We start from the raw sequence: 21430 nt of genomic DNA, 5'->3' as shown, positions 1-21430 counted from the left end.
TTATGTCACTTTTATGAGTGAGGATATAAATGATGTTGGAAAGGTGGAGGACCCATCCTCATATAAGGAAGCGATCAAAAGCGAAAACTCGTCTAAGTGGGTAACTGCCATGGAGGACGAGTTGAAATCTATGGACACAAATAATGTTTGGGACTTAGTAGAAATTTCCAATGGAGCTAAAAGGGTAGGCTGCAAGTGGGTTTACAAAACTAAATATGACTCCAAAGGGAATGTCAAAAGATTTAAAGCAAGGTTTGTCGCAAAAGGGTTTACACAGCGAGAGGGAATCGATTATAACGAGACTTTTTCTCCTGTGTCATCCAAGGATTCTTTTAGAATCATTATGGCATTAGTGGCTCATTATGATCTAGAGCTACATCAAATGGACGTTAAAATGTCATTCCTAAATGGCGATTTAAATGAAGATGTATACATGACTCAACCGGAAGGTTTTGTGGTGGAAGGGAAGGAACATTTAGCATGTCGTCTAAAGAAGTCGATTTATGGCTTGAAGCAAGCTTCAAGACAATGGTACCTCAAGTTCGATGAAGTGATCCGAACTTTTGTTTTTACGGAAAATGTTGTGGACAACTGCATATACGTCAAATTTAAAGGCAGTTGCTTCACAATTTTAGTCCTATATGTGGATGACATATTGTTGGCATGTAGCGATAAGGATATGCTATATGAAACCAAGAATTTACTGTCATCTAATTTCTATATGAAAGATCTCGGTGAAGCCTCATATGTGCTTGCATTGAGATTCAACGAGATAGGTCTAAATGCACATTGGGACTATCATAGAAAGCATACTTTGAGAGGGTACTGAAGAAATACAATATGCACAAGTGTTCCTCCTCACCTGCTCCTGTAGTCAAGGGCAATAAGTTTGGGACATTTCAATGCCCCAGAAACCAAATTGAAACTGATCAAATGAAGCATATTCCTTACGCTTCAGCTGTCGGAAGCATTATGTATGCACAAGTATGTACACGCCCTGACTTATCTTATGTTATCGGGATGCTTGGCAGATACCAATCGAATCCAGGACAAGACCACCGGAAGGCCACAAAGAAAGTCTTGCATTATATGCAAGGTACTAAAAATTACATGCTAACGTATCGAAAATCTGATAACATGGAAGTTGTTGGTTATTCAGATGCTGATTTTGCTGGGTGTGTGGATAGTAAGAAATCCACGCCAGGTTATATATTCAAACTCGCTGGGGGAGCCATATCGTGGAAAAGCTCCAAGCAAACTTTGACTGCTTCATCTACAATGCAAGCAGAATTTGTAGCATGTTATGAGGCCACTGGGCAGGCTGTATGGCTAAAGAATTTTATTCCTGGACTTAAAGTGGTAGACAAAATTTCTAAACCACCGGTGTTGTACTGTGATAATGAACCCGCAGTTTTCTATACGAGTAACAACAAGTCAAGTGTGCTGCTGCCAAGCACATTGACATAAAGTATCATGTTGTGAAAGATAGAATTCAGGATCAAACCATTGATGTCAGGCATATCAGCATTACTCATATGCTTGCGGATCCGCTAACCAAGGGCTTACCACACAGTATTTTTCGTGATCATGTTGCCGGCATGGGACTACTGGAAGCCAAATGATCCTGGAAATTTAAGGGACCAATAAAAGAAACCACTCCCAATAAAAAAAATGTTATCTCTTGAAACAGGCTGCTATACTATAAGTATTGAGTTTCAAAGACATTTTATCGGTCATCGTAACACCTTACTTTGGTACGACATTCCCGTGGAAAAGGACGAACGTAAATAAGCCTAACGATCAAGGGGGAGAATGTTGGTTGATCTCGGCTTTGACCGAAACAGACGCACAGGGGAAGGCCCACGAACCAATGTTCGTGAGCCTTATCCCGAACTGATCATGCCCTGATCGGGGGCGATGGTTCTGCCCCCACCCCCCCACTCAGCGCCATATAAAAAGGGGATTAGCTGACCATCTGACTACGACCTAGTTCTTGTGAGATCTCGTCTAATCCCAACAGAAACAAGTCCACCCTACCGATCTGGGAGGCGCTGGAGTGCTCGGGAAGGCCAAGAACAACGACGTCCTCTCCCGTCGTCGGCCAGTGCCGATGCAGGCCGGAGGGACGCTGCTACCTCAGCCGTACGACTACTTCGCCTACTTCCACGACAATGGAGTCCTCCTCCATCGCGCGTATGATTGAATCCCCTTAATCCTTCTACTGTTAGTGCTCTATTAATTGCCTGTGCATGTTTAGTCTTAGCCTAATGAATGTTAAGTTCTAACAGTGCGTGCACGTGCCCACTTAGTAAGGAAGAACAAATGGCCTCTATGCTCTAATGTTGGTGGTGGTCTTGCTGCGCATCGTGTAGTGCGAGAAGAAGGTATCGGCAGAATTTGCTCGAGCACCATGGTGGTCGATGAGCTCGAAGAGAAGCAGACCCATGGACCGGCCTCTCCCTCCCGTTCACCCCGGTCGGCCGTACGCCTCGGCTTTGCACAAGGCGAACGGTCGGCGATGCGGGAGGTGGTGATGTGGGGCCTCCTGCATCGGCAGCGGGACTGCGGGACCGTCGACCTCCCTTAGCAGCAGCCCGACGGCACGTGCAGCGCGCCCAAGCGGCGGCGGCCGGCCACACTCCAAGCGCCGGCGACGGCGCTCATCCTCCACTGAACTCTCCCTCTCCAATCCCGAACAGGCAGCTATGGTTTTAGGGGCTAGCTGGGGCTGCAGTCGGATGGGTCGCCGCGACTGGAAATAAGGAACATAGAGCAAACAGAAGAGAATGGAATGCAGGAGGTCAATCGCCGTGATTGATGATTCCGCCGGTTACGAATGGAAAATGAACGCAAGGAAGACGATGAGTCGGGGATCAGTAGCTGCAGCAACAGGCCGCGGCCCACTTGGCCCGATTAACCACAAGCCATCAATTTTTTTCTGGGAGTAGCAGCTATCTCATAGGACCGAGGCCCACGAACAAACCGTCAGATTTCATTGGAGTGTCCGATCGGACGGTCGCAATTGATGGAGGATGAGAAGGCTTGAAGACTGCCCAGTTTTACTGTCCTAAATTTGTGTCCCAGATGGATCTGCCGAGTTGTCCTTTTTGGTTGTGGACATATGGAGCAGAGTTGGTAGGACAAACCCAAGGTGGAGGTGCTCGACGAGGGTTTCCTCTGTGGGTTCGCTTGGAGGAAACGAAGGGGTAGTGCGGGTTTTGATTTTTGACAAAGGACGACGGACGAACGACGGAACAACTAAGGAACGTCAGGGCAACTCCATCCACACGATATTTTCCATCTGGTTTGGTCCGTTTGGGTCGCGAGCCGGATAGGAAAAAGCCTGTGTCCGGCATGTGACCGTTTGGGTCAGGCAATGCGCCCAACGGAGGTATGCACATTGGGAATAAAATATACTGCCCCCGTCCCATATTAAGTGACTCAAATTTGTTTAAATATGAAATTTGCTCAAACATCGATGTTTATATAGCCAAAAAACGTCTGGATACATGTAATATTTCGTCACTTAATATGAGACAGAAGGAGTAATCCATTTGCATCACAGATGAAAGTTGATACATGCAAATCTAAAAGTAGTAGACGGAATATTAAAAATAGTACTATTATACCATGATCGATCTACTCTACTCTACTCCGAATCGGAGTCCAGGACAATCACCGCGGGCGGCGACGGCGTTCAACACTCCGGCGGCGGAGACCAGTCCTGGTCCGCCCTCTCCTCCTCCGGCTGCTCCTGCACTGGCCACGGCGACCAGGGCTCCTCCTCCTCCTTCACCTGCACCGGCCACCACGGTGCAGGTTTTTCCTCCCAGCCGCCGGCGGCAGGAGGGGCATTCTGGGCGGAGAGGTGGAGGGCGAGCCCGAGGTCTGGCCACGCGGCCAGTTCGTCGAGCTCGGACTCCTCCTGCGCCTTGCGCAGCATCGCCTCCTCCTCCTCCACCGTCCGCGGCAGCCGCGCTATCTCCTCCTTTGACGTCTCCAAGGCGGCCTGGAGGTCGTCCTCCTCTTCCGCCGCCGTCCGCAGCAGCCGCGCTATCTCCTCCTTTGACGCCTCCAGGGCGGCCTGGAGGTCGTCCTTCTCCTCCTCCGCCGTCCGCAGCAGCCGTGCTGTCTCCTCTTTTGACGCCTCCAGGGCGGCCTGGAGGTTGTCGTCGTCGTCCTCCTCCTTGACGGCAGCAGGGGCGAAGCTGAGCTCGCGCCGAAGGTCATGCTCGTCTTGGGGCGAGATCGAGCTTGCCGGCAGGAGGGACGAGCGCGTGCGCGCTCCCGGCGTTCCGGAACGGCGCGACACCGTGGAGGGCGACGCCTCGGCGTCGTGCTTCCTCTTCCTTAGCCAGGAGAGCTTGGGCGCCATTGTTGAGGAGCAACTGCCGTTGGTGAGCTTGCTTTGGGGAAGTGGGAACGTGCAAGTGTGCAACTGCCGTCCTTTTGTTGAGCTTGCTTACTCTGCTGCATGCAAAGATCGGTAGGTTGTCCGAGCTGAGGTAGGTCAAGAAGAAGAAGAAGAAGCCTTTTTCGCACCGTGAAACTGCCGTTATTTTTGTTGAGCTACCTAACTCTTGCATGCAAAGACCGCTAAGGGTGCTAAGCCTTTTCCACTCTTTTTCACTCACCTTGGTACACTGATACCCACCGAGCCTCCAATTTCAGCGGTAGTGCTCATCTCCCTCGGTTCCGGCGAGGTTAGCCGCCGCTGCCATTTCGTCAACGTGGAGGAACTCCGTCTCCTATCTTCGATTCCGTTCGCCTATAGCTCCTTCATGACCTCACGTTTCTTCCCCCGTTTCTCCATTGCAGCTCTTGAGCTCGTCGCCGAGCCGACCGTTCTGCTCTGCCCTCCGACACTGCTTGTGGACGACAAACATCAACCGGGAACTCCACGCCGTCACGCACTGCTCCAGTCGACGCGCGAGGACTCCCTGAAGCTTCTCCGACCGTACCCGAGAACCGCCGTGCAGCCGTCCGCCACCGGTAAGCCTCGCCGGCCATCCCCTGTCCCTCTCTCTATGTCCCCTGGGACCCGCATGTCATAGTTTTAACTTTTCTTAGTTTTCCTTCATCATTCACTGACTCGTGGAGCCCGCCCGTCAGTTTAGTTTTCCGAACCGGTTCCCGTATCCTCTGCGCGAAGGCGTATTCGCTGAGTACGCTTTCCGCGTGGCCTGTTTCCCTGGATCCTAGCCGAGAATCCAAACAGTGAACACACTTTCTTTCTGTTATGTAACGAACGCCCATATCTCCTGATCCACAACTCCAAATCAATTGAAACAAATTTATAAATTCATATTTTCCAACACCTATCCAGCAGTACTAATGTTTTTGCAATTATTCATATTTTCCCATGATTGTATTCCCCCCTACGACCACATTACCGCTATATGGCAAGGCGCTTGTCCTGCTTGTTCATTTGGTGCTAAAAAAGGGACTCATCCCAATGTGACAAAGTATATATAGTCCTACATAGGGGTCTCTCTTTAAGGATATATAGTGAGATCGCTAGACGCAGCGATAGGTCCCTCGTTGGAAATGTAGCCCTCATCTCTAAGTGTAGTGTGGCTTATTCTGGTTGACCTCTTAGTTAGCATGGCCATTAATTAGGTAATTAGGTTTGGTTGAAAGCAAAACTATTTTCTAAAAATCTGTATTTTCCAAAATCCTGATGTAGGTTCTACCCTCACTTTCTATCCTATCCTCGAACATTCTTTCTATATAAACATCAATTTTCACTAATACATGTCTCTTCCTTTAACATGTGTGTAGATGGTACTTGCCCCGCACGTTCAGGACAACCGTTTTCCAACGACGGAAGGTTTCCCAAGAGAGCTTTGGCGGGCACTTCAAATGTGTGGCTACGACGAGAGACCTGAATACAAGGTGCACGAGGAATTGGACCATGCCACAGTAGTTGGCTACCAGGCTGAGGTAGTCATCCTTGCCAAGGATGAACCCGGGAGCCGCCCCTACCGTTTCAAGGGCATCAAGACCAACATCCCCCACACTGCCATCCAGATAGTCGCCTGGCAGGCACTCTCACGACTTCGAGTTCTACTGCCAGAGATGGGGCAGCGCGCCTACCATTACTATCCAGGACAGGCGACGTCCTCCGAGCACTACATTGCCCCTGACCCCATCAACGAGCCCGATCCAGCTACGGCACACATGGCTTTCTACACCCGCAGTCAGGATTACGCCCTTCGATGTGTGATCACCGACCTAGTGGATTGTCGTCAGGAGCTTCGCGACACTCGAGCTCAGCTACGTCAACTCCAGCATCAGGGACAGTCTTCAGGAGGTAGACAGATGTCCACGCCCGTCCGCGACATCCCCGTCGACACCGAGGAGCCACCTCCGAGGACGCGTCGCAATCTTCTGACTGTTAGGCAGTACCTCCGCCAGTTCGTGTATCCACCTACCAGGACTGAGGACTCCCCTCCAGCACAGCGTCTACGCCTAGCACCGTCTGTACCAGAGGAGGATGAGGAGGCGAGTGAGGAAGACCCTGAGGAGCGTATACCCGAGCCAGCGGACCCAACAGAGGAGGACGCCACTACCCCATCTCACCGCGAGGAGTAGACCTTTAGGATAGCTAGGTACTAGGAGCTCACCTCTCTGAGTATGAGCTACTATGTATCCCCTCTATCCGAATTTAGGCGTCGAGATCCATGTGTACTAGGGGGTGAGTCTTTATGTTGTGGTATGTGTGTTCTGATGTTGTAACTCCGAACTACACGTTCGGAGCATTGTTGTAGTCGCACCCCCATTCATGAGTTTATTGAGATGAAGGGCCTTCTGGCCTTGTTTCCTTTAGTTAATGTCCCTAGTATCTATCCGAAAACACTCTTTGGCGCTCGTCCGCCCGGCGCGGACGACTTGCGACAGCTTCTCCCCGATTCCCCCTTTCCCTTTTCTCTGACAGCGCGCCGCGGAGGGAGACAGTGCCCTTTCCCCTTCTCCTCTAAACGCACCAGCATCGAGCGATCCCCTTTTCCCCTTCTCCTCCAAGGCACCAGCCAGTGTTGACCGCCGCTTCTACCCGCCGCAGGTTGCCTTCGGGCCGTCGCTCACCGCGGGCCGCGCCAAATTCTAGCGGCTCCCTCGTCCAAATTTCCCTTCTAATTTTCCCCAATCCTCTATATTGTTTGCCGCCAAATCGGACGCCGCCTCCCTGCCCTTGCCCTCTAGGTGACTGTTAGAGCGCACAGCGGCTCGGCCCAACTACTCATACATGAGCTGATGCCTTACTGGGCCAGGTCCACAGGAGCCCACAACATATAAGGCCTCGAGCCTAACTCAACCCAAAAGACCGATCCAATAGGTGAGGTTTGCTCCACCTTTGAAGCGATCCCCCTTCACAAAGGGTTCGATCTCTGTGCTTACTTGTGCTAGTCCCTGGATCGACTCACTAGCACACACAGTTCAAGATGTAATACCAAGATACAAAGGTCAAAAGTACTTTATTACATCGTATCATCCAGAACTTAAATTGTACTTACAAACTTGCATGACCTCTTAGGCCAGCATAAACAAATAATGTTCAAAACCATGACAACAATGTATCATGAAGCTGCAGCGGAAAAGTAGAGTAAAAGGGCCTCATCTACTCCCAGAGGAGAGAGCATGTTGGAATGTAAGCACATGACCCAGAGAAATATCGACGAACCTCACTCTTCGTCAGTTTCACCTGCATTATTAATTGCAACCACTACGTGGTCAATACATTTGAATGTATTGGCAAGCTCACTAGAGTTATAAAGGACCTACCAAGTACATGCATAGTTTGGCTAAGTGGGGTTTGGCTATTTTGCATAAAAGCATCTTTATTCAAATCCTATCATTTTTAGACAAATAGTTTTGAATTCTATTGGACACGGGGTAGAAACACCCATGCTCCTATTAACCTAGGCACATTGAGTAGAAACATCAATGCTCCTACCCAGTTCAAACCATTCGTTTTATTAGGAAATTGGAATGAGTGAGACTTTCCTTACAGCTCCGATGTCTAGTTGCTCATAATTGTCCGTAACCGGGGACACGGCTAAGTACTTAGTTTGACCCTCTCGAGAGGTGGTACACTTTACCCACAAGAAATCGACGTGTTAATCCCTTGCTGTCCTCAGGGTAGAGTAGCAACGGCATCGATTACAGGAATTTTCAGAACATATTCCCCCAAACCACCTAAGGGACGCGTTCCAACCTACACTGCTACATACTGATGTCACCTCGGATCCAGGTTCATATTTCTTACATCCATCCTGGCAGAGCCCATAATACCATGTGGTTGTACTGGAAGCTACTAAACAGGAAACTAGTCCAGTCTCTGGTTACCCCGGGTGGCATCCCACATTGTGACGCAGGCGCTCCCCGAATCGCACGGGGAGACGACCATGGACGCTCCCGAATCACACGAAGAGACGACTCAGTGGGCCCCATAGAAATGGACCTAACGTCACGACAACCGAAAACTCAAAGCAACCCACCCAGAATGGTTCATTGAATTACTTGTTTTGCCACACGCTAGGAAATTCATATTGTAATTCAATAGTATCACATTGTATTAATACCACCCTCATATATTATCATAGCATAGCATTTTACTACTACGATGGCAATTGGTGGTAAGGTCATGACAAAGGGTATCATATATGAAGGGGCGCGTAGAGATAAACAAAAAACTTTTCCTACGCGAACTCCCAAGATCTAGCCGAGGTAGAAGGCCACGAGGATTACCACTAGACGCGCAGTTGCGGATTATTGATGCGGCGCCTTGATGCAGTGCAGTCCCTCGATCCGATCCAGCCGATCCAATCCCGCGATCGTCGAAGTGCTGAACGTACAGCACCTCTGCCGGTATCCACACGTGCGAGGAGGAGCTCCGGCGGCGGACTGCTAGATCCGGTGCGACGGTTGAACTGAATCGGGCTAGGGTTCTCAACGCATGAGAGTGGAAAAAACCGTGCCCTTTAGGCATCCCACGCCCCTGCTTATATATCGAGTGGAAGTGGGCTCCAAGCCTTGTGGCCCATCCACCCTGCGAGTCCAACTCGCATTGTCAGCCCAATTCCAGTTCGGGTCCAACCCGACCAAATACTTGCTCCCGCTCTTAAGTGTGTGACCCCACAGGCTCATGGCGACTTGGACACGATTGGAGTCCGACTCACAATCGATCAATCGGTAGCGGCTCCTAGCAGAACGTGCCGACTCCCAAGTACCATCGAGTCATGACGACGTACCTTCCAATGTGACATACGTCTTAGTCCCTTTTTGCCTCACGATATACCTTGTCGAACTATAGGCGATTAATCGTCATCCCTTTAATAGTTCAACTCTCTTCTCGATCTGTGATATACGATTCATCCGACTAACTCTTAGTCGATCAACCCGGTTAACAATTAACCAAGTCGCGCATGGCCATGCTTCCCGAATCATATCACTCGAGAGGGCCCAGAGAATATCTCTCCAGTCGGAGGGGCAAAATCCCATCTTGGTTATCCACATCACACAGCTTGATTCTCAGTCAACCCGAACTCTGCCTTTATAACTGCCCTGTTACGGAACAACGTTTGACAGAACCTAAGTTGGTGATCCACAACTCGGATTGTGCGATAACCTCAGGTCTAAGGATTACATTGATTGAGACATGCAAATGACGACCTACTCGTTGCATCTCAATATGGGTCAGTCCGACTCGCTAAACTCTTTAGCCGAGTCCGTGTAAGCTGGAATGACATCACCATGCCCATGACAAGTGGAACCGAGTCATCAGCCAACTTTCACATTAGTCTAGGTTATGTGTCCAGCACAACCTCAATGACTAAGGACAATTTAGTATGAACAACATGAATACATAGTTCCACAATCAAATCACATATTCAATGATACATATCAGATGTTTAAACAAGGACAACTCAATAATATTTATGAATACATTGGGAATTACATCATACATGATTGCCTCTAGGGCATATTCCCAACAGTCTCCCACTTGCACTAGAGTCAATCATCTTGACATCATATGTCTAGACATCTAATGCCCATACCTCTCATGTGCGCCTCATGCTTAGGCTGTGGTAGCGCCTTTGTCAACGGATCTGCAATGTTTGCATCCGTGTGTACCTTGCATAACTTGATATCACCTTGTTCGACGAACTGGCGAATGAGGTGGTAACGCATGAGTATATGTTTGTTCTTCTGGTGTTGTCTAGGTTCCTTGGCTTGTGCGATAGCACCATTGTTGTCACAATATACGTCCAATGAATTGGACGCGCCCTGAACCACACCAAGATCAATCAGGAGATTCCTGATCCAAACGGCTTCCTTTGCTGCCTCCGAGGCAGCAATATACTCAGCCTCTGTTGTAGACGCAGACACAGTATCTTGCTTGGAACTCTTCCAGCTCACAGCCCCTCCGTTCATCACGAACACATATCCAGATTGCGAACGAGAATTATCTGAGTCGGTGAGATAACTCGCATCCGTGTAACCCTTTACACTGAGTTCATCCTCACCTCCATAAACTAGGAACATGTCCTTAGTCCTTCTCAAGTACTTAAGGATGTTTTTAACTGCTACCCAGTGGCTTTCGCCAGGGTCAGCCTGGTATCTGCTTGTTGCACTTAGAGCATAGGAAACATCAGGCCTAGTACAAATCATGGCATACATGATGGATCCGACTGCCGAAGCATACGGGATCGCACTCATCCGATTTCGCTCATCAGTTGTCGAAGGACACTGAGTCTTGCTAAGCTTTACACCATGGGACATCGGTAAGAATCCCTTCTTAGACGATTCCATGTTGAATTTCTTCAACACTTTGTCCAAATATGTACTTTGACTCAATCCAATGAGCCGCCTAGATCTATCTCTATAGATCCTGATTCCCAGTATGTAAGTTGCCTCACCCAAATCTTTCATTGCGAAACTCCTTTCCAATGATTCTTTGGTTTCTTGCAACATCAAGACATCATTTCCCATCAATAATATGTCGTCCACATATAAGATTAGAAAATTTACTTTGCTCCCACTAAACTTCTTGTACAAACAAGAATCATGATCGCTCTTGATGAAGCCAAAAGATTTGACTACCTCATCAAAGCGAATGTTCCAACTCCGAGATGCTTGCTTCAGTCCATAAATGGATTTCTGAAGTTTGCATACCTTGTCAGCGTTAGCCGGATCGACAAAACCTTCGGGCTGTATCATATACACGTCCTCAGTTAAATTTCCATTGAGGAAAGCCGTCTTGACATCCATCTGCCATATCTCATAGTCGAAATAGGCTGCTATAGCTAACATGATCCGAACCGACTTAAGCATCGCTACGGGCGAGAAGGTCTCGTCGTAGTCAACTCCTTGAACCTGTCGGAACCCCTTCGCGACAAGCCGTGCTTTATAGACAGAAACATTTCCATCCATGTCAGTTTTCTTCTTAAAGACCCATTTGCTCTCGACGGGTCTTGCACCGTCTGGCAGATCAACCAAGGTCCAAACTTGATTTTCATCCATGGACTTTAACTCAGATCTCATGGCTCCAAGCCATGACTCAGAATCAGATCCCACCATCGCTTCCGAATAAGTTGTCGGCTCATCACTGTCTAACAGTAATACTTCACGAGCACTTTGCAATCTAGCAGATCTCCGTGGTTCTGGTGCTTTTACCGGCATAGATACCACGACCGGCTCAGCCTCTAAGACTGTAGCTGACTCGCCTCTAGCAGGTTCCTCCCGAATTTCTTCGAGTTGCACTGTGCTCCCACTGACTCCCCGACTGAGAAACTCTTTCTCAAGGAAGACACCGTTCCGAGCGACAAACACTTTGCCCTCTTCTCGGTTGTAGAAGTAGTACCCTAAGGTTTCCCTTGGATACCCCACGAAAATACACTTATCCGACTTGGCCGTGAGCTTGTCCGACTGAAGTCGCTTGACGAATGCTTCACAGCCCCAAATCTTAAGAAAAGACAAACTCGGCCTTTTGCCAGTCCACATCTCATGCGGTGTCTTCTCTACCGATTTCGATGGTACTCTGTTTAGTGTGAACGCTGCAGTTTCTAGACAATATCCCCAAAATGACAAAGGTAGATCTGTTCGACTCATCATTGATCGTACCATGTCCAACAAGGTCCGATTCCGCCGTTCTGATACACCGTTCCTCTGCGGCGTACCCGGTGGAGTAAGCTGAGGAACTATTCCACAACTCTTTAGATGGTCATCAAACTCATGGCTCATGTACTCGCCTCCACGGTCCGACCGTAGAAACTTTATTTTCTTGCCGAGTTGATTTTGTACCTCACTCTGGAATTCCTTGAATTTCTCAAAGGCTTCCGACTTGTGTTTCATTAAATAGACATATCCATATCTACTCAAATCATCAGTGAAGGTAATGAAGTACTCATAACCACCTCTGGCTGTCGTGCTCATTGGGCCACATACATCACTATGTATTAGATCCAACAAGTCAGACGCCCTTTCACAACTCCTTGCAAAAGGCGTCTTGGTCATTTTGCCGAATAGGCATGACTCGCATGTCTCGAACGACTCCAAGTCGAACGAAGTTAAAAGTCCATCATCATGGAGCTTCTTCATGCGCTTCCAACTTATATGACCAAGCCGACAGTGCCAAAAGTAAGTCATATTCAGATCATTTGGTTTTAACCTTTTCACATTTATGTTATAGACTGATTCACTATCAAGATTCAAAATAAATAACCCGTCCAGGACGGGTGCAAAGCCGTGAAACATATCTTTCAAATATAAAGAACAACCATTATTCTTAATATTCGACTCATAACCTTGTCTCATTAAACATGAGGCAGAAATAATGTTTCGACTAAGCACTGGAACATAATAACAATTATTCAGCTCCATTAAGAATCCTGAAGGTAAATGAAGTTGCATCGTGCCGACTTCCAACGCAGCGACTCTCGCTTTGTTGCCGACTCGAATATCAACCTCGCCTCTTGCCACGCTCCTAGTTCTTACCAGCCCCTGCAACGAGTTGCAGATGTGAATTACTGATCCGGTATCATATACCCATGAACTGTTAGGTGCATCAGCAAGATAAATGTCTATAACATTACAAACAAGCGTACCTGAGTTAGAAGTCCCACTTCCACTCTTGGCTTTGTCAGCCAAAAACTTGCTGCAGTTCCTCTTCCAGTGCCCATCCGTCTTGCAATAGAAGCAAGTGGATCCAGCTGTAGGAGATGGCTTAGTCCCTGAGGCAGCGCTCGGGACAGAGTCCTGAGTTTTGCCTCCTGACTTAGCCTTCTTCTTCTTAGTCCAAGAACCCTTCTTGAACTTAGCCTTATTCTGCACCATCAACACTTGACTGGTGCCTTTCTTGAGGTCAGCCTCTGCTGTCTTGAGCATCCCATGTAGTTCAGTGAGCTTCTTATCCATACCATGCATGTGATAGTTCGAGATGAACGGAGCATATGCACTAGGAAGAGAGTTCAGAACTATATCTGTAGCGAACTCATCGCTTATGGGAAAACCCAGCCTATCCAAAGACTGCACGTAACCAGTCATCTTGATCACGTGCGGACTCAGTGGATCGCCGTCTTTGAGCTTACAGCCAAGCAAAGCTTGAGAGACTTGATACCTCTCGGTCTTTGCCTGAGCCTGGAACATACTTTTGAGGCTTTCGATCATATCGTAGGCCTCAACATTCTCGAACTGCTGCTGCAAGTCCGGTTCCATGTGTGCAAGCATAAGACAGCTAATTTCCGTAGACTCATCTCTAGCCTTACGGTGGGCATTCATGACAGCGACTGTCGCATCTTCATCAGGCTCATCTGGGAGTGGAGTGTCTAGAACATGGTCCTTCTTTTCTTGCTTGAGGACTATCCTCAGATTACGATACCAGTTGGTGAAATTAGTTCCATTAAGTTTATCTTTCTCTAGGATCGACCTCAACGCAAAAGTGGACAAATGAGGAAGGTTGCTAGGTGCCATTGATCTACAACAGAAAATATGCAAAACACTTAAGACATGTATTCATAAAAGAGCAGGAATATTAAACGCTTTAATACTTATGCTCCCACTAGAACCAACATCTCTCCGATGGTTACTAAGTGATTCAGGATCCTAAATAAGCAAAACGACTAGTGAGCTTTAGCATCACCGCTAGCTGCCAAGTGATCTGGGTAGGCAACACCTTGCCAATCGCATCTCATACGACTCCTGTTAGTCGGGTGGCATCACATGCCTCGGCTCCCGACCTACCTCGCCCCGAGCCCCACAACCGTTGTGATGGACTCGTCTAGCTTACCAAGTGCTTCCGCTGTAAGAGTCCGACTCAAACCCACCTAGTTGGAAAGAATTGGTAGCACCTCAATTTCATGAGCCCACTACCAAGAATGTCCAACTTGTGATGGTGCAGCACTTGGCGGGGCGACCGACTAGACCTTCTTTGAGAGATTTAAACTACCAACTATCTAATAGAGGTAAAACTGAGACATAACAATAACACAAATAAAGCAATTATAATGTGAAATGGTATGGCTCTCTTCATGGTGATCTCCATCTCCACAAAGCTTGTAAGTAGACTCGTGCCAATTCTTGTCACGTGCCGCCTTACTCCATGTCGCCGACTTGTACATCGGATTGCATGTCCTCCAGGTTCTCCAAATAGCTACACTAGCTAGTGAACGGAAATTACATGGAGAATTCGACACGCAGGTCGTTATACAATAAATGACAGCACCTAGGCTCCAGCCGGCTGACAAAAAACGTGACACGCAGATCACGTATGGATTACACACATCACATGCACATAAGCCATACCATTCACAACATCCTGCAAAACAAGTTATGCATAGAAACGATATCTAGCGGCGTTGTGAATCTCGCAACGACATCTAAGGCGCTACGACAGGGCGAAGCCGGCGGTCCCGCGATCGTTGAGATGAAGGGCCTTCTGGCCTTGTTTCCTTTAGTTAATGTCCCTAGTATCTATCCGAAAACACTCTTTGGCGCTCGTCCGCCCGGCGCGGACGACTTGCGACAGCTTCTCCCCGATTCCCCCTTTCCCTTTTCTCTGACAGCGCGCCGCGGAGGGAGACAGTGCCCTTTCCCCTTCTCCTCTAAACGCACCAGCATCGAGCGATCCCCTTTTCCCCTTCTCCTCCAAGGCACCAGCCAGTGTTGACCGCCGCTTCTACCCGCCGCAGGTTGCCTTCGGGCCGTCGCTCACCGCGGGCCGCGCCAAATTCTAGCGGCTCCCTCGTCCAAATTTCCCTTCTAATTTTCCCCAATCCTCTATATTGTTTGCCGCCAAATCGGACGCCGCCTCCCTGCCCTTGCCCTCTAGGTGACTGTTAGAGCGCACAGCGGCTCGGCCCAACTACTCATACATGAGCTGATGCCTTACTGGGCCAGGTCCACAGGAGCCCACAACATATAAGGCCTCGAGCCTAACTCAACCCAAAAGACCGATCCAATAGGTGAGGTTTGCTCCACCTTTGAAGCGATCCCCCTTCACAAAGGGTTCGATCTCTGTGCTTACTTGTGCTAGTCCCTGGATCGACTCACTAGCACACACAGTTCAAGATGTAATACCAAGATACAAAGGTCAAAAGTACTTTATTACATCGTATCATCCAGAACTTAAATTGTACTTACAAACTTGCATGACCTCTTAGGCCAGCATAAACAAATAATGTTCAAAACCATGACAACAATGTATCATGAAGCTGCAGCGGAAAAGTAGAGTAAAAGGGCCTCATCTACTCCCAGAGGAGAGAGCATGTTGGAATGTAAGCACATGACCCAGAGAAATATCGACGAACCTCACTCTTCGTCAGTTTCACCTGCATTATTAATTGCAACCACTACGTGGTCAATACATTTGAATGTATTGGCAAGCTCACTAGAGTTATAAAGGACCTACCAAGTACATGCATAGTTTGGCTAAGTGGGGTTTGGCTATTTTGCATAAAAGCATCTTTATTCAAATCCTATCATTTTTAGACAAATAGTTTTGAATTCTATTGGACACGGGGTAGAAACACCCATGCTCCTATTAACCTAGGCACATTGAGTAGAAACATCAATGCTCCTACCCAGTTCAAACCATTCGTTTTATTAGGAAATTGGAATGAGTGAGACTTTCCTTACAGCTCCGATGTCTAGTTGCTCATAATTGTCCGTAACCGGGGACACGGCTAAGTACTTAGTTTGACCCTCTCGAGAGGTGGTACACTTTACCCACAAGAAATCGACGTGTTAATCCCTTGCTGTCCTCAGGGTAGAGTAGCAACGGCATCGATTACAGGAATTTTCAGAACATATTCCCCCAAACCACCTAAGGGACGCGTTCCAACCTACACTGCTACATACTGATGTCACCTCGGATCCAGGTTCATATTTCTTACATCCATCCTGGCAGAGCCCATAATACCATGTGGTTGTACTGGAAGCTACTAAACAGGAAACTAGTCCAGTCTCTGGTTACCCCGGGTGGCATCCCACATTGTGACGCAGGCGCTCCCCGAATCGCACGGGGAGACGACCATGGACGCTCCCGAATCACACGAAGAGACGACTCAGTGGGCCCCATAGAAATGGACCTAACGTCACGACAACCGAAAACTCAAAGCAACCCACCCAGAATGGTTCATTGAATTACTTGTTTTGCCACACGCTAGGAAATTCATATTGTAATTCAATAGTATCACATTGTATTAATACCACCCTCATATATTATCATAGCATAGCATTTTACTACTACGATGGCAATTGGTGGTAAGGTCATGACAAAGGGTATCATATATGAAGGGGCGCGTAGAGATAAACAAAAAACTTTTCCTACGCGAACTCCCAAGATCTAGCCGAGGTAGAAGGCCACGAGGATTACCACTAGACGCGCAGTTGCGGATTATTGATGCGGCGCCTTGATGCAGTGCAGTCCCTCGATCCGATCCAGCCGATCCAATCCCGCGATCGTCGAAGTGCTGAACGTACAGCACCTCTGCCGGTATCCACACGTGCGAGGAGGAGCTCCGGCGGCGGACTGCTAGATCCGGTGCGACGGTTGAACTGAATCGGGCTAGGGTTCTCAACGCATGAGAGTGGAAAAAACCGTGCCCTTTAGGCATCCCACGCCCCTGCTTATATATCGAGTGGAAGTGGGCTCCAAGCCTTGTGGCCCATCCACCCTGCGAGTCCAACTCGCATTGTCAGCCCAATTCCAGTTCGGGTCCAACCCGACCAAATACTTGCTCCCGCTCTTAAGTGTGTGACCCCACAGGCTCATGGCGACTTGGACACGATTGGAGTCCGACTCACAATCGATCAATCGGTAGCGGCTCCTAGCAGAACGTGCCGACTCCCAAGTACCATCGAGTCATGACGACGTACCTTCCAATGTGACATACGTCTTAGTCCCTTTTTGCCTCACGATATACCTTGTCGAACTATAGGCGATTAATCGTCATCCCTTTAATAGTTCAACTCTCTTCTCGATCTGTGATATACGATTCATCCGACTAACTCTTAGTCGATCAACCCGGTTAACAATTAACCAAGTCGCGCATGGCCATGCTTCCCGAATCATATCACTCGAGAGGGCCCAGAGAATATCTCTCCAGTCGGAGGGGCAAAATCCCATCTTGGTTATCCACATCACACAGCTTGATTCTCAGTCAACCCGAACTCTGCCTTTATAACTGCCCTGTTACGGAACAACGTTTGACAGAACCTAAGTTGGTGATCCACAACTCGGATTGTGCGATAACCTCAGGTCTAAGGATTACATTGATTGAGACATGCAAATGACGACCTACTCGTTGCATCTCAATATGGGTCAGTCCGACTCGCTAAACTCTTTAGCCGAGTCCGTGTAAGCTGGAATGACATCACCATGCCCATGACAAGTGGAACCGAGTCATCAGCCAACTTTCACATTAGTTTAGGTTATGTGTCCAGCACAACCTCAATGACTAAGGACAATTTAGTATGAACAACATGAATACATAGTTCCACAATCAAATCACATATTCAATGATACATATCAGATGTTTAAACAAGGACAACTCAATAATATTTATGAATACATTGGGAATTACATCATACATGATTGCCTCTAGGGCATATTCCCAACAATATACTACTAGGACAGATCATAGCTAGCATAGATACAATAATAATCCTAACAATGCAACTAATAAAATCTAGTGCATAATAAAAATAATAGGATGATGGTCAAAGTGAACTTGCCTTGATAGTAGTTGGAGTTCAAACACTCGTCACAATCGCAAGGTTCGCTCTCCGAGACTACTATACAATCAACAAACATATACACACACATAAACACACAATACAAATATGACAAAAGAATATGTATGCCATGATGTGATGCAAAACATATGACATGGGTGGGTTGGTTTTATTTGGGTGATCTACTGGTCCAAGGCATTGATAATTAAGCACATGCAATTAGGATTTTTAAATGAATTGCAATGCCTAGGGTTTAAACCCTAAAATGAGGTTTTATTAGCATCAGCCAAATAGATTAATTCAAAACATTTATTTCTCTGTCCCATTGGACAAAGGACATTAAAACAAAATTTTGGGCACTGGTTTCATTCAAAAAGGACTTCTAAATAATTAGTTATGATTTAAATAGTATAAACCCTAATCTGTAATTTGAATGTGATTCAAATATTCAAATTTGAATTTGGACAGTGCCAAAAGATTCTACACTTTCTAAGGATTCCAAAAAGGTGTGGATCAGTAAATTTGGCCAAACAGATTTGAAGTTATGACCATTTGAAGTTACAGGGGCCTATCTGCAAAAATGCCTTTTATTAATCCGGGGAAATAAAATTACATTTTTATTTTATAACTCGGGTGCCACGTGGCGCATTCCTATTCGTTGGTACCGGTTCGGTTTAAATGAATAAGGACGATCTAATCTACACCGTTGGAGATGGATGGACGGACGAGATCGATCGGGGGAAGCTCACCGGCGGGTTAGGGTTCCGGCGACGGAAACCGGCGGCGGCGCGGCGCGGGCGGGGCGGCGCGGGGGTGCTCTGGCGTCGGGGCACGACGGGGAAGTGACGGGCGATGACGGCGCGGCACGGCGGAGACGGGGCGCGGTCGGGGACGGCGGGGTCGGCGCCGAGGACGGGACGAGCGGGCGGCGCGGTCGGCGGACGGCGGCGCGGGCACGGGCGCGGCGGCGTGGGGACGCTCCGGCGACGTGGGCGCGACGGGGAAGACACGGGGAGGCGCGGCGCGGCACGGCAGAGACGGGGCGCGGTCGGGGACGGTCGGGGACGGCGGGGTCGGCGCCGAGGACGAAGACGGGCGGGCGGCGCGGTCGGGCTCCGGCGAGGAATCGGGGCAGCCTGGTGGTGCGATTGGATGGGGAAACAAGGGGGAAAGAGAGAGGAAGTCGCGGGGGTTATCAAGGCATGCTCGGGCATGAAAATGGAAGGCCGGAGGAGGAGATTGCGGCGGCGGGCGCGCGGGGACGGCGGCCGGAAATCGCGCGCGTGACCGGCGGCGCTTTCCTTCGGGGAAGACGCAGCTGACAGGTGGACCCCACCTGTCAGCGACTGCGGGCGCGCGCGCGCGGACCGGGCGGTCTGGGCCGGTCGAGCGCGGTCGGACTGGGCCGGTTCGGCCCATTTTGGCCGGGCCGGTCCGGTTTACCCTTTTTTTTTTCTTTTAGGCCTTTTCTTTTTCTGTTTTTCTCATTTCTTTGATATCTTTTGTGTTTGAACTCCAAATTGGTCCAAAAAAATACCAGAAAATTTGTAAAATCATGTTCTACCATGATACAACTTTTGGAAGTAGTTTCTCTTCAAAATAAAATATATAAAAATACATTTGCCCTATAAATGACTTTAGGGCTATATATCTGTTTGAATAAAATACTTTTTCAACTCCAATTAATTAACCAAAAATTATGGGATAGCTTACATATGCATTAAACCCTTTTTATACATCAACCCTATTGGTTTGAAAATCCAAAGGTTACAGGGATGTAAACAAAATCTCTTAAAGCCTTTTGTGATTCAAAATTTGAATTCAAACATGCAATTGTGGCATGATGCTCATGGATGCAATGCACATGTAAAGGTTTGAAATTTTGGGATGTTACAACCTTATATGTTGTGCTCCCCCATAGTCAATTTTCGATGTGGGACTAAACCCAACAGTGACGCCTCAAGCAGGCTGCAGCGGCGCAGCTTCCCTGTCCTTTCTCTTTCACTCTCTTGGCGGCGTGCCATGTTGTGTTGTCGTGCCACTGCTCTGCAACCCATCGAAGTGAAGAAACATTAAGAGGAGAAGGGCTTGTGGAGGCGGATCCAGTGGGTTGAACACTACTGGAAGTATGGCGAGGTCTTTGTTGCGTACGGCAGCTTCCCACTACTACAGAAAGGTTTATCAGTAACGGTCGAAAACCGCATCACTAACGGGCGAGGCGACCGTTACTAACTTCCTGCCAGTAATGATGGCCATCATCTGAAAGGGCATTTCGATCCCTAATGAGTTTTGGTGTTAATGACAACATAATATGTGGACTAACCGTATGCTAAGTGTTTTCAGAAATTATATAGAATCAAGCAAAGCAGTTCGTTGCCCTCAAAGGAAAGAAGCACAGAAGGATTTACGGCTTTTTATTTATATTGAGTCGTAGAAAAATCCGTATTATAAAGAGAGAGTCCATCTGGGAAGGCTTGGGTGAATCAATTTCACGTACACACAACCACCAAATTGCACCCACCAGGTAGCCTCAATTTCACCGGTGAAGATTAGCTAAAACTTATTTTTGAACCAAAGGGTTCTGCCAGTTTTGTGTCCAGGGCGGCAGTACCGGTCATCCCAAGCCGGTAGTACCGCACCAGTGCTATGAGGTAGCAAAACGCTCCTAACATATAGCGGTACTGGTACGGTACCGGTGCTGCACTATCCCTAGCGGTAGTACCGCTTGTGACAGCGGTAGTACCGCTCTGTGCAGAAATTGCACATAACGGACAGAAATCAAGGATCCTTATAAAAGGGGGTCTTCGTCCCCAACGGTCCCGAAGCTCCATTCCTGCAAGCGTTCTTCCCCTCCAAAGCTTCAAATCTTGAGATCTCTCTCCCTAGTGCTTCCCCCTAGCTAATACTTTGAGGAAGGGTTGAGAAGAGCTCGATCTAGGGTTTCACCAAATCAAAAGTTGATTCCCCTCGTTTTCCTTGGTGGATTTTGTTACTCTTGGGATTTTGGAATCCCTAGCCGGAAGGTGTCTCTTCAAGCACTCCAATCTTGTGAGGAGGTGTTTGAGGATTTGGGAAGGAGCCTCCAATTTAGTTGTGGATTCGTGCAATTTCCCTTGTTTGTAAAGGTTCGGCGTTTGCCTTCAAGGAAGCCATTAGGGGAACTCACCTCGCCTTTGTGATATTGTGAAAGCTCATC

The 21430-nt window shown here is 48.2% G+C and overlaps 1 protein-coding gene across 1 annotated transcript; it reads left to right on the top strand.

Annotated features, from left to right (window-relative positions):
* The first annotated feature begins 4594 nt into the window (after window positions 1–4594).
* LOC112271083 lies at window positions 4595–6822 on the top strand. Its single transcript, XM_024460016.1, has 3 exons — window positions 4595–4703; window positions 4819–4992; window positions 5782–6822. Exon 3 carries the CDS (start codon window positions 5782–5784, stop codon window positions 6592–6594), a length of 813 nt encoding a protein of 270 aa, XP_024315784.1. The 5' UTR covers window positions 4595–4703; window positions 4819–4992; the 3' UTR covers window positions 6595–6822.
* The last annotated feature ends 14608 nt before the right edge of the window (window positions 6823–21430 follow it).

This window comes from Brachypodium distachyon, chromosome 2 (genome assembly GCF_000005505.3).
Source record: "Brachypodium distachyon strain Bd21 chromosome 2, Brachypodium_distachyon_v3.0, whole genome shotgun sequence".
In the NCBI taxonomy this organism is placed as follows: domain Eukaryota; kingdom Viridiplantae; phylum Streptophyta; class Magnoliopsida; order Poales; family Poaceae; genus Brachypodium; species Brachypodium distachyon.
The sequence above is the reverse complement of the archived record's forward strand: the minus strand, read 5'-3'. Positions and strand labels throughout refer to the sequence as shown.

Bases quoted from the DNA above. Each gene is read 5' to 3' on its own strand.
- LOC112271083 (XM_024460016.1), top strand. From the start codon at position 5,782: ATGGTACTTGCCCCGCACGTTCAGGACAACCGTTTTCCAACGACGGAA.